Source organism: Podarcis filfolensis (assembly GCF_964270895.1).
Source record: "Podarcis filfolensis genome assembly, chromosome: 2".
NCBI lineage: Eukaryota > Metazoa > Chordata > Lepidosauria > Squamata > Lacertidae > Podarcis > Podarcis filfolensis.
The window spans coordinates 97,767,293-97,779,330 of record NC_139605.1 but is presented as its reverse complement, the minus strand read 5'-3'; the positions used below and the strand labels follow the sequence as shown (position 1 = coordinate 97,779,330).

General features: G+C 45.3%; 1 protein-coding gene across 11 annotated transcripts in view; it reads right to left on the bottom strand.

Annotated features, from left to right (window-relative positions):
• The window catches only part of SDK2 (sidekick cell adhesion molecule 2), a 363,930-nt gene that overhangs the window by 86,402 nt on the left and 265,490 nt on the right, over positions 1-12,038 (bottom strand). For all 11 annotated transcript variants that reach the window (XM_083598508.1, XM_083598512.1, XM_083598514.1 and 8 more), the window contains exons 3-4: positions 7,713-7,819; positions 441-588 (exon numbers count right to left, since the gene is read on the bottom strand). In XM_083598508.1, coding sequence (XP_083454634.1) covers positions 441-588; positions 7,713-7,819 — 255 coding nt within the window. The remainder of the gene's footprint in view (positions 1-440; positions 589-7,712; positions 7,820-12,038) is intronic.

Genomic DNA, 12,038 nt, shown 5'->3' with positions numbered 1-12,038 from the left:
CGCAGAGAGGGAAAGCTGTGCAGCGCCTCTCCAGTGAAGCAAAGCCAGGAGAGCAAGAGGGGTCGGTGCGCACCGACCCCTCTTGTTCTCCTGGCTTCAGTGAAAGCAATACGAAGCCATGAAGCCTGTATTCGCTCCATAAGACGCACACACATTTCCCCTTACTTTTTAGGAGGGGAAAAGTGCATCTCATACAGCGAAAAATACGGTAATTGTACTTTTTGTCCCTCGTGCTTATCCAGCTCATCCAGATGTGAACTTGCACTCCTCCCCTCTATGTTTATCAAGCCAAGCATGCAGGTGAAATAGCAGGCCTTTGAAGAGGATAATAAGAAGGTGTGTGGTTCCATTATCCAAAGTGTGTGGGTGCTGCTTTTCCCAAACACCTTCCAGCATTCTTTTAAACTCCAGTGGTTCTTCTAAAGGCCAGTTGTACTCACATGCGGCTGCTGGGAGGGATCTTGCGTCCGTCACGGAACCATGTGACCTGCGGGCGAGGGAAGCTGGCAATGCGGGGAGCGCGGATGACGGCGGCTTCCCCGTGAGACACACTCTGCTGCTTCTCAGTCTCCTCAAAGCTTCCCATATCTAGGGAGGAGAAAGGAAGAAAGAGCAGCAAACAGGTTAGGTGCAAGGGCAGAGAAACCAAATACCTGGCATTCTTAGAGCCTGGCTGTACAGCAGGTAAGTTGTAAGGCTACCACTACGTTTAAAGACGTTCCCAAGAACCCAAAGCTTTGCTATTCTGCAATTTATACATGGAGGTCCTATGCAAGTGGATCAGGAAGATTATGAGAGCAGGGTGGTAGGGGAGTCCCAGTGAAAACTTAAGATGCCACATGCTAAGGCAGAGTTTATTAGAAAAGGCAGCTAGGCTCCTTCATACCTTCCAACATTTTCTGATGCAAAACCAGGACATATGTCTTCCAGGACATACTCCTGAGCAAGTCACGTGACTCACGCCTCGCTCTCACCCTGAAAACACACTTTTTTTTTCAGGGCAAGAGTGTGCGAGATGGTGGAACACATAAGGGCCGCCAAGATCTCGTGAGACAAAACAGGATGACTCTTTTATTCCAAGGCACTTGAAATGTATGCGACTTGTGGGCCACCAATCTGAACACAGCCAGCCAGATATGAATGGTATGGGACTGATAACCCTCCTGTGCTTGTCCTCTGCCTATAACTATAAACGCACGGTGGTGGTGGTGGAGGCAATGGCTATCAAGTATGCTGCATGCCACAATGTAGTGCTCATGGGCTGCATTTGTATCCATGGATCCCAGTTGCACAAGCCAGCAGTGCAGTGCAATCCAGCCCAGTGTCATCAAAATGCCATAATCTAACTTCATTACAGGATTCCTGTGTTGGTTTGCAGCTGTCATCTTGACACCTGGAAATTTGATAGATTTCCTCAACCTTTACTTGGCTCCGCAGCAAGTCAGCTCTCATGCGGTGCTAGTTTTGTTTTGGGCATGAATTGCTAAGTGCAAAACACACACTTATATCATGCCAGTCATGAAATGCTGCTACTTTTATGTATAAACGGCAGGTTTTTCCTTGGAAAAATAGATGGGAGAGAGTACCTGGCCCATTCTCAGTCACCTCCCTTGTGCACTTCGAAAGGTGACAATTTATATCGTGTGAGTGAGCACCCTTCTCGGCTGACATGATACGATACGCATTTTGTACTTGCAAATCGGTTCCCCGAGCGCAAGCAAATCACCAGAAGTGGGCACAAGTTGCAGCGGAGAAGCGTGGCTCTTCTGCAAACAGGTATGGCTTTTCAGCGAGGCATTATTGAGACTGTGCGGGTTTCTTTAGAACATAGACGGCACAAATTAATGTTTCATGTGCTTTAAATTGGCAATGACCCATGCTAAAAAGCAAATGTCTTGTTCTCCCACGCTCGATGCAATCTCCTCTGCTTATACACTCTGCCTATGAACGTTCATCTGTGCACCTCCCCTCCCAAACGCCCACACTCACAACCCTCCACTTACAGTTCCCAGGCCTCCCCCCCCTCCAACACTCATATAATCTACATTCAGAGGTGCCTTTCCCCTTTCCCCTCCTCACTCCATTTGATCAACAGTTACCTTGATGCTGCTGGGATGGAGGTCAGTGCCTCTTCGTGCAGCACAGCTGCTTGTGTGCTTGAAAATTTATAGAACCTTTAATAATAATAGTACTAATGACAAAATTGGGGGGGGGGGCGTGGGGAGACATTTTATTGACTTGCTTTAATTGCTGTAATTAAAAACGTGTAAAGAATCTCTTTTTAATGACTTGGCCATTAGCGTTAGCACAGCTGCCTGATTAATTTCCCATTAGCTGCCTGATTTGCCACCAACCTTTGGAGGGGGGGCTGCTTTGGGGAAGGTGGGGGGGAGAAGGTGATGATGGAGTGAATTAGGGGTGTTCAGATCTCTTAGGTGTGATCTGTAGGCCTTTTATTGGTTAAATGCTGAGGTAAACTGCACACCTGGCCAGGCGCCTCACACACGTCAAGGAAGCGCCATTTGACAACGGTGGACGGTGTCTGTCGCATTTGGAATGTGCCACAGCTTCAGGGGGCTGAAACCCCTCAGAGTTTGGGGCAGCTGCTTCGTGCTTCTTTCAGGAGTACCTGTTGCACCCCATCTCTGTCTTTGGGTGCTTCCAGGAGGAGGGGTGTGTGGTTTTTCTTTTTAAAAACACTGTCCGCTCATTATTCTCCTGCTGTAGGCTACACAACTTTCCACATTTCAACAGGTACACCAACCTCCCCTTCTACTATGTCAATATAAATATTGACATAAATAAATAATAAATAAATAAATAAATAAATAATAAAAATAAATAATAAATAATTATAAATAATAAATAAATAAATAATAAATAATAAAGAGCTGCCCCTGAGAGCCCTGCTTACTAAGGGGGAAAGCAGACACCCCCTTCCAGTTCTCTTTCATCCACACTATACATTTAAAGGGGCGTGGGTGGTGATGTGGTCTAAATCTCTGAGCCTCTTGGGTTTGCCGATCAGAAGGTCTGTCCCGTCCCAGCTCCTGCCAACCCAGCAGTTCGAAAGCACACCAGTGCAAGTAGATAAATAGGTACTGCTGCGGTGGGAAGGTAAACAGTGTTTCCTTGCGCTCTGGCTTCCATCACTGTGTCCCATTGCACCAGAAGCAGTTTAGTCATGCTGGCCACATGACCCGGAAAGCTGTCTGTGGACAAACACCGGCTCCCTCGGCCTGAAAGCGAGATGAGCACTGCAACCCCATAGTCACCTTTGACTGGACTTAACTGTCCAGTGGTCCTTTACTTTTACTTTACCTTATTTAAAGAACTAGTATGCCATTCTAACCGCCATGGCTCCCCGCCACCCCAAAGAATCCTGGGAACTGTATTTTGTTGACAGTCATTAGGAAACCCTTAACCAACTACAGCTTTCAGGAGTGAGAGCCACGATGTTTAAAGTGGAATAAGAGTGCTTTAAATATATGGCATGGCTGTGACCAGGAGGTTTTCATCCTGTAGATGCAATATGATTTACAAATTCAAAGATAGGAGACGTTCACAGATCTCTCCTTCTCCCCATTTTTGATGGTGATTATTTTCTTTCCCCAATTTTCAGTGGTTATTTTTCTTCCTGGCAGAGAGTCGTGAAAGTCAGCGTACTAAATCTTGGGGGGGGGGTGTCCCCTCCCCACAGCACTCCTTTAGGCTGCAAGCAACAAGGTGCTCCTTCCCTCCCCACCCCTCGCCAAGACGTTCGAGTGGCTGTCTGGATTTTAATTTTCTTTCCCTGCTTCGGCTCGTAGATCTTCATTCCCGAGAATGCTGATGAGGCACCAAGTCCACTTAAGATTATTCCTGATGGAAAGTGCTTCTAACAAGGAGCGTCAGAGGGAGGTTAAGCCCCCATCGTTGGAGATGTTGGCCTCAGGGCTTCCTGCACCTGTAATTTCATCATGAATCTTGTAACCGCGGAGGAAGATCCCTTAAAAAAACGAAAGCTGCAAGAGTCGTGAACGTTTTCGGTTTTTCTCCAAGCGATTCCTGGTTCTCTTAAGTGCGGGGAGATAGCTAAGTGCACAACGGAGAGTAACTGCCACAATATAGAAATTGGTTCTGGCACAGTCTTTGCAGCATTAACTTTGTAGCAGCAATGCGCAGCGGTGAAGGAATACACAATTAGAAAAGGGTGGGTTTTAGTTCTTTAGCTTCTGGATAGTGGAGCCGCTTAATGGGTGTCCCTATGTATTTCTTTTTTCTTAATTAAAAAACAACAACACACAACCCAACAAACCCAGAAACCTCAAAGTATCTTTGAAGGTGCTTGTGCATTATTTGAAGCCTGACTCCAGATTGTGAATTTTTAAAAATGGTGGCTCCCGCAGTTGTGGGCAAAGCATACGGAAGAGCAACATCAAAGGAAGAGAAGAGGGAATTAAGGCTTGGAAGAGTGCAATCAGCTATTGTGGTCCAGTGCTGAGACCAATGCCGGGACTTTCTGAGTTGTTCTTTCACCAGCTGAGATGCTCTCTTGCTTCTGATACCCACCCACCCCTCCACGCTTGTAGACGACGCTCCTCCAAAGCATCTCTTTTATTAGGATTAATTAAATGGCATCTCCCTTTCCCAGGCGGTGCTTCTATAGTCTGTGTAGTGACAGCACATGAAGCCTTGCAGGCACCTTGTCAACCTTGCCTGAGGCCTGAATTAACACACACACACCGCTCCCGCTGCTCCTTTCCTCTGGTTGGTGGTCACGGTGCTTTTCTCTGCTTTCTTCTCCAGCTCTTGGCTCAGCAAGTTATTTCTCTTCTTCTCCGGGCTTTTGAAGTCCTCACAGCATGCACTGATCTGGCATGCAGAATCCGTTGTCAGACCTAGCCTTTTGGTGTCTGGGATCTGCTGCCCGTGCAGCCTGATGCTAACCTGGAAGAACCTAGCAAATCTCAGAAGAGAAACAAATTAGACAGTGAGAAGAATCAAGGCCTGCTTGCCATTTCCAGCTGCTCCAGATGACTTGAGGGCTGAGCATTCATCCAGATTTTGTTTCACAAAGCTTCTACGGAGGTCGGATTATACTCGGTCTTTATCATGCAGTTGTTTGCAGCGTGGCTATATGAAAATGTGCATTTGCCCTGCAATCATCCTGATTTGCTTGTGGGATGTTTATACACCTCCCCATTAGTAGTTCATTGATTCCATTTAAGTTTGTGCAGTTAAAGTTGATCAAAGGGCTCCACTGCAAATGCATTTCCCCATCACTTTCCTAACTGTAAAAAGTCTGATTCATCCCCACAGAAAAGCCCCGTCCCAGAGACCCACCCGCCCACCAGCTGTGCTGAAGCATGAAACTCTGTAGCTAAGTGCTGCAGGAGGCAGCCAACTGAGCCACAATCTTCAGCCGCCAGCAGAAGATTTGTCATCTACACCCCGGCCTCTTCCACCCCACCTCCCCGCACGTCGGAGAGACCAGGGCTGATTTATATGGGCGGCTTGTCCCTGCGTCAGGCAATGGTGCTGTAATTGTTATAAACATTGTTTGCTTTCCCTGCCTTCCAGAGGGTGCTGCCGAGAAGAACTGCTTGCTTTTGTTATAAGCCATCTTAGGGATTTAACACTTCAGGCAAACAGCCTCCTCCTCTTCCTTGGGGTGAGATTCACATGCAGTCCCGTTAATGTTCCTCCATGCTTATTTGCCACTTCTACTCTCCTGTCTCCTCATGGCTCTGTTAGCATTGGGGGGGGGGGCACGCACGACCCCCTCGCAACCTGCCTCCCAATCTCCCAATGTCCCTCAGTCCTGCTCTGTTTTCTTCCTGCAGCTCCATTACAAGGGACTGAAGATAAAGCTTTCACAAGTTCTCAGCTCCGCTTGCCATAGGAGATTTGCAAAGAGGGATGACAGTGGGGGAAAAAATCGGAAAGGTCCCCCCCTTCTTTTAAAAAAGAAAGCAAATAGACCAACAAAGAAAGAAAAAAGAGACATTTTAAGATCTGTCAGCTTGGAGGAAAGGGGCATCGCTTTGGAGGTTCTGTCATTTGGCACTGCTACAAAAGGTCACTTCATTGTTGTCAGAGGATTAATAAAGTGTGATAAAATTGGAAGGTGACCTCTCATGGACAGGACATGGCTGCCGAATACCCTTTCATTATTGCTGTATCAAAAATTCTGCAGCCGTCTGAGTGGTGTCCTTTACAAAGTCCTCTAATCTTGATCAGAAGAAGGTGAAAGAGGCCCTGGTTTGATGATGTTCTGTCCCTGCGGTTCATCACTCACCCTGTAAAGAGACTGTGTCTTTCTTTCAATTTGCATTCCTCCACCTCCACCTTCCAGCTGTTGATTTGGATCCACTTTGCGCTGCTCAACTGAAGAGCCCTTTAGCATCCAATAATTTCTCACCTAACATTTTGCTCACCAAGAGCAGCCCAGATCTTGCTGCCTGATGACCTTGACTACTTGTCATAAAGATATGCTGCAACTGAAACGTTTCTCTCTCTGTGCGTGTGAAAGAGGAATCACACGTGATAATAAGGCCACAACTAACAAACCTCTGAAAAGAGCATTTCCTGATTGTGACTGGGAAAGGGGTAAGTCAGACAAGTTTAGAAAAGTGCTCAGGAGGTGCTCAGAGCGCGAAGGGGAGTCGAAGGGAACATCAGCATTAGAAATGAACTAGCATTCTTCCCATGAATTCTTTCAGACTGTATTTTAGGTTTTTGGGAAATGATATATAATGAAATGAAGAAAATGTTTAAATGGGCTATTCCCAAAAGACCAGAAGCTTTTCTTATAGGTATAATAGGGACGGATGTTCCAAAGATGATGACCGAATTATTAATGTAAGTGTCAACAGCAGCAGCTAGAATATTATATACACAGAAATGAAAAGAAGAGAAGGTTCCAACGAGGGAGGAATAGCTTTTGAAAGTAATGGCGACTATGCAGAAATGGCAAAGCTGGCAGCGAAATTAAGATATCGAAATGACAAACTTTTCATAGAAGAATGGAGGCCTTTTGTGGACTATTAAAAAACAATACTACAGTCAAACGAAATTCAGGGCAGGATTTGAGATAAAAGCAGCGAAAGAAAAATGACAAAATACTTGTAATAGACAAACTTTTTGTAATAGCTAAAGATATAATGCAATAGAAAAGGTCTGAGTCAACTTATGAAACAATGTGTTCGATTTGAAGGTTATTGTGAAAATATTTGAATGAAGGAATATGACATGACTGTCAACCTTGCCAACCTACCATCACCAGGTTTCTTTGGGGCAAAGCCATGACAGTAAAACTGGTATTAAACTGCTATTGGTTTAGAGTGTAGACCTATCCTTGTTCAGGAAGGACACAATCTCAAATAGTTTATTGGTCCTCCAGTCACTTGCCCTATCATCCAATGGGCAAGTCCCTTCATTCGGGGTAGGTAGCACGGGCATGCCCTGGGGCACCCTGGCAGAGCAGGGGAACAGCTCCTACGCAAGGAAATTATTCCCCAGGTTGTTGCTCTTGTTCCTCCAGGTGGCCCTGGAATCTCATGGGGTCTTGGGGCCTCCCCAGCACTCCAGAGGTGGTGGGAATGGTCAACCTCTCTTGCCATCATCCTTTGCCCTCTTGCTCTGTAGCTCACTTCATGGATTATTTCCCTGTATATATATATATATATATATTTATAAACTTTTCGAGCATGACATGCGCCACCACTTACATGCCACCTGCACTTCAGTCTGCCTTTGCAGAAGGGCTCCCATGCGATTGCGCACAATGCAGCGGTAGAAGCCAGCATGCGTACGGTCCAGGGATGTGATCATGTACCTTGAAAAAAAGAGAGAGAGAGGAGGGGGAGATGACTAAACAGATCAATGCAATACACAATCAATGAGGTAGATAGTAAGGGCAACTGTAATCCCATACATCTCCTGATAGGCTAAAGTGAATTACTGTTGTGTACACTGTGGCGACACGGCCTATATCAACACAAACTTTCATTATTTACTTGCCGATTGATTATGTGGTGGCCTTTACACTCCATTTTCGTGGACAAAAAAATGAAAAAAAGTAAAAGTAAATAAAAGCCAAAAAAATTATTAAATCTGTTGTTGGAATAAAACTAGGAGAGAAGGGTTGAAGAAAGCAACTGGTCTTACATGATGCTGAACTTTGGGAAAACAAGAATTTTTTATTCGGGATTCATTCCCACAGGCACACTCCAGTTTGGTTAGGTATCTGCTTGGACCGGAAGATGTCCCTTCTGTTCTAGCCCTACAATTTTGTGTTTTTTAAAAAATATTTTAAACCTATATGGGAGAGAAACTGACCACATTGTTTTGGATTAAATGAACGTGCAGTGCTCATATTTGGGTGGGGAGGGAAGGAAGCTGAGAATCATTGCTCCCAAGGATGGCTGCCTGACTAAACTAAGCAGGCTAAGCAGAGCTAAAGGTAAAGGTAAAGGGACCCCTGACCATTAGGTCCAGTCGCGGACGACTCTGGGGTTGCGGGGCTCATCTCGCTTTACTGGCCGAGGGAGCCGGCATACAGCTTCCGGGTCATGTGGCCAGCATGACTAAGCCGCTTCTGGCGAACTAGAGCAGCGTACGGAAACGCTGTTTACCTTCCCGCTGGAGTGGTACCTATTTATCTACTTGCACTTTGACGTGCTTTTAAACTGCTAGGTTGGCAGGAGCTGGGACCGAACAACCGGAGCTCACCCCATTGCGGGGATTCAAACCGACAACCTTCCTATTGGCAAGCCCTAGGCTCAGTGGTTTAGACCACAGAGCCACCCGCGTCACAGAGCTAGAGAGCCATAAATTCAGGTTTGGTATCAGGACCACCAAGTATGGGAGCCGCAAAATTTCCTGTTGGGAATATGGTGCTCCTTTGGTTGCTGCCTTGAACTCTGCATGGTATTGCCGTACTGCTTTTTACAGCATACATGCACTGGTGCATCTTGGAGAAGTAGTTTCATGGCAAAATATGAGCATGGAATTTGCATGCTGCTGCATCTCTGAATCTGAGAAGCCATATAACCACCTTGGCCAGTTGATTGTGTGGTCACACTCTCTTGCTCTGCAAAGATCAAGTATGTCAGTGCTGGTACACCCTGTGCCCTTATGGTACATCCCTGTGCAAATTAATTGAAACAAGGCATGTTTTCTATCTTACTCGTAATCCTGTACTCAAAACAAACACGAAAAATCAGTTAATCATTATGGTGTCGGAAGCCTGCAGCCAATAGAAGGAATGATGCGCTCGCCACAATATATTGAGGTTCTAATAAATAGAGTTATTCCAGAGCTGGAAAAGAGGTATCCTGACGGTACTGGGATATTGCAGCAGGACCTAGCCCCCTGTCACACATTGAAAGTGGTGAAGAACTTCATGACAGAGCAGCAAATACAGGTACTTGATTGGCCAGGGAACTCCCCAGATGTAAATTCCATTGAGAATTTGTGGGCTATATGCAAAAGTCGCCTCTGTGCTATAGACTGTACGACTATGGAGAAGCTCACTCAAGGGATCCGAAAATCAACAGTGACTGTTCGAAACTAGTAGACTCCATGCCAAACCGTGTTCAAACGTTACTTAAAAACAGCAGAGGTAATGTTACTAATGGTATGTATATGTGAGTTTTGTACATGTATATGTGAGTTTTGTACAATAAACTACATTGTTTGTTTCAATTAATTTGCACAGGGGTGTACTATGAGCCTTGCATGTACTTTAGCCAAATTAGAGAGCATAGAACTTTAAAATGATATCTAGTATCTCTGAGGCTGTAGCCAGGAGCCACCACCATATCTGCCACACTGGCTCATATGTGATAAGAAGGGATGTTGGGTGGATATGAACACTATTAAAAATGCCAGTGTCACAGGCAGCATTTGCTTCTATTTTTCCCTTAACCTTTATAAACCGATTGTAAAAACAACAACCCTCTAAGCCATTTACAAAAAACAGAACATTAAAATTCTCAATAAGAAACAATTAAAACAGGTATTTAAGAGCATTCAAATGATGCTTAAAACCAACAGTAGCTAAAAAGAGACAAAACACATGTAACTTTCTACAGGTTTGGATAAGCTTGCTTGATTCAACTTGCTTGTTGATTGGTGCAAGATTATGTATTTCTAGTACAACAGATAGATTGAAATAAAAATTGGGAAATTATATAAAGGACAAAGCTGACCTATAAAAAAGAACAGTAAGTAGTATCCAACATGTGATTTTTCTGAAAGTTGTTGGGCGTCTGAACTCCTGACTTTTTCTTTCAGACTCTGGGCTTCAAATGAACATCACAAAACGTGAAAATGAAGCAAATCAGAGAAAAGGCCAGAGTTCTTGAGCTTCCACTATTTCAGGTTCAGAGGTATTCGTATTCCTTGGTCCTGCTTAGAATTTTATTTTTTTTAAATGAAAAAGGGAATGTGGGCTACCCCATAGCTTGTGAAAATGAAAGCCTCTGTTATCATCTTTTCTACCCATTCTCTCTCCATTTCCAGCAATCCCCAATGTGGATATTGTAGAGCTGGAAGAAGTTCAGAAAAGGGCAAAACCAAAATGATCAAGCGAGGAAAGGTAGCAGCATTTGGGACTTTTTTTTTCATTTAGAGAAAAGGTGACTAAGAGGTGACATGACAGAAGTATATAACTTCATGCATGGCATAGGAAAGGTGGCTGGAGAAAAGTTTTTCTCCCTCTGCCACAACTCGAGAATTCATGGACATCTGATGATGATGATGATAATAATAGGCCGGGTTTCCCCAGCCACTCTGGGCAGCTCCCAACAGAATATTAAAAACATGATAAAACATCAAACATTAAAAACTTCCTTAAACAGGGTTCCTTTCAGATGTCTTCTAAAAGTCAGATAGTTGTTTTATTTCCTTGACATCTGATGGGAAGGCGTTCCACAGGGCGGGCACCACTACCGAGAAGGCCCTCTGCCTGGTTCCCTGCAACCTCAGTTCTCTCAGTGAGGGAACCGCCAGAAGGCCTTCGGAGCTGGACCTCAGTGTCCGGGTTGAACGATGTGGGTGGAGACACTCCTTCGGGTATACAGTCATACTTCATGTTACATTTGCTTCATGTTACGTTCTTTCAGGTTATGTCCCGTGGCGACCCGGAAGTACCGGAAAGGGTTACTTCCGGGTTTTGCCGCTCGCGCATGCACAGAAGCGCAAAATGACATCAAGGCACATGCGCAGAAGTGGCAAATCGCAACCCGCGCGTGCGCAGACGCACCTCTGCGGGTTGCGCTCTTGTCATGTTGCGAACGGGCCTCTGGAACGATCCCGTTCGCAACCAGAGGTACCATTGTACTGGGCTGAGGCCATTTAGGGCTTCAAAGGTCAGTACCAGCACTTTGAATTGTGCTTGGAAATGTAATGGGAGCCAATGTAGGTCTTTCAGGACTGGTGTTATATGTTCTCGGTGGCCACTCCCAGTCATCTGATGAAGCTATGAAGCTGAATGTTGGAAGATTTGGGACAGATAAACTATGGGCATGTAAACTATGACACTTCTTCCCATAGGAGGCAGTGGTGGCCAGCAAACTGGGTGGCTTTAAAGAGGATTAGACCAATTCATGGAGGATAAAGACTACCAATGGTTTCTAGCCATGATGGCAATGCTCTGCTTTCACAGTTGGAAACAGTAATCCTTCTGAATCTCAGTTGCTGGAAACCACAGGCATCTGTTTGGCCGCCATGAGAACAGAATGCTGGACCAGATGGGACACTGGTTTCATCCAACAAGCTCTTCTTATTTTTTTATGTACGCAGATTATTTCGTCAGCACTGTGCAGTATAGCATTGCTCCACCCCACCCCACCCCATAAAATGCGCATGGAACTTTGCTATGTGTCATCAAGGCAGCTGTAATTACATGTCATTGGGGGGGGGGATGGATCTATGTTCAAACAGGTTTGAAGCATCCTTACCACTGGTGGTAACTTCGAGAGACTGTGAAAACTAGGGGGACTTGCTGAAATATGTGGGTTTTTCTAAGCATGGCAGCTGGATGGGGATGC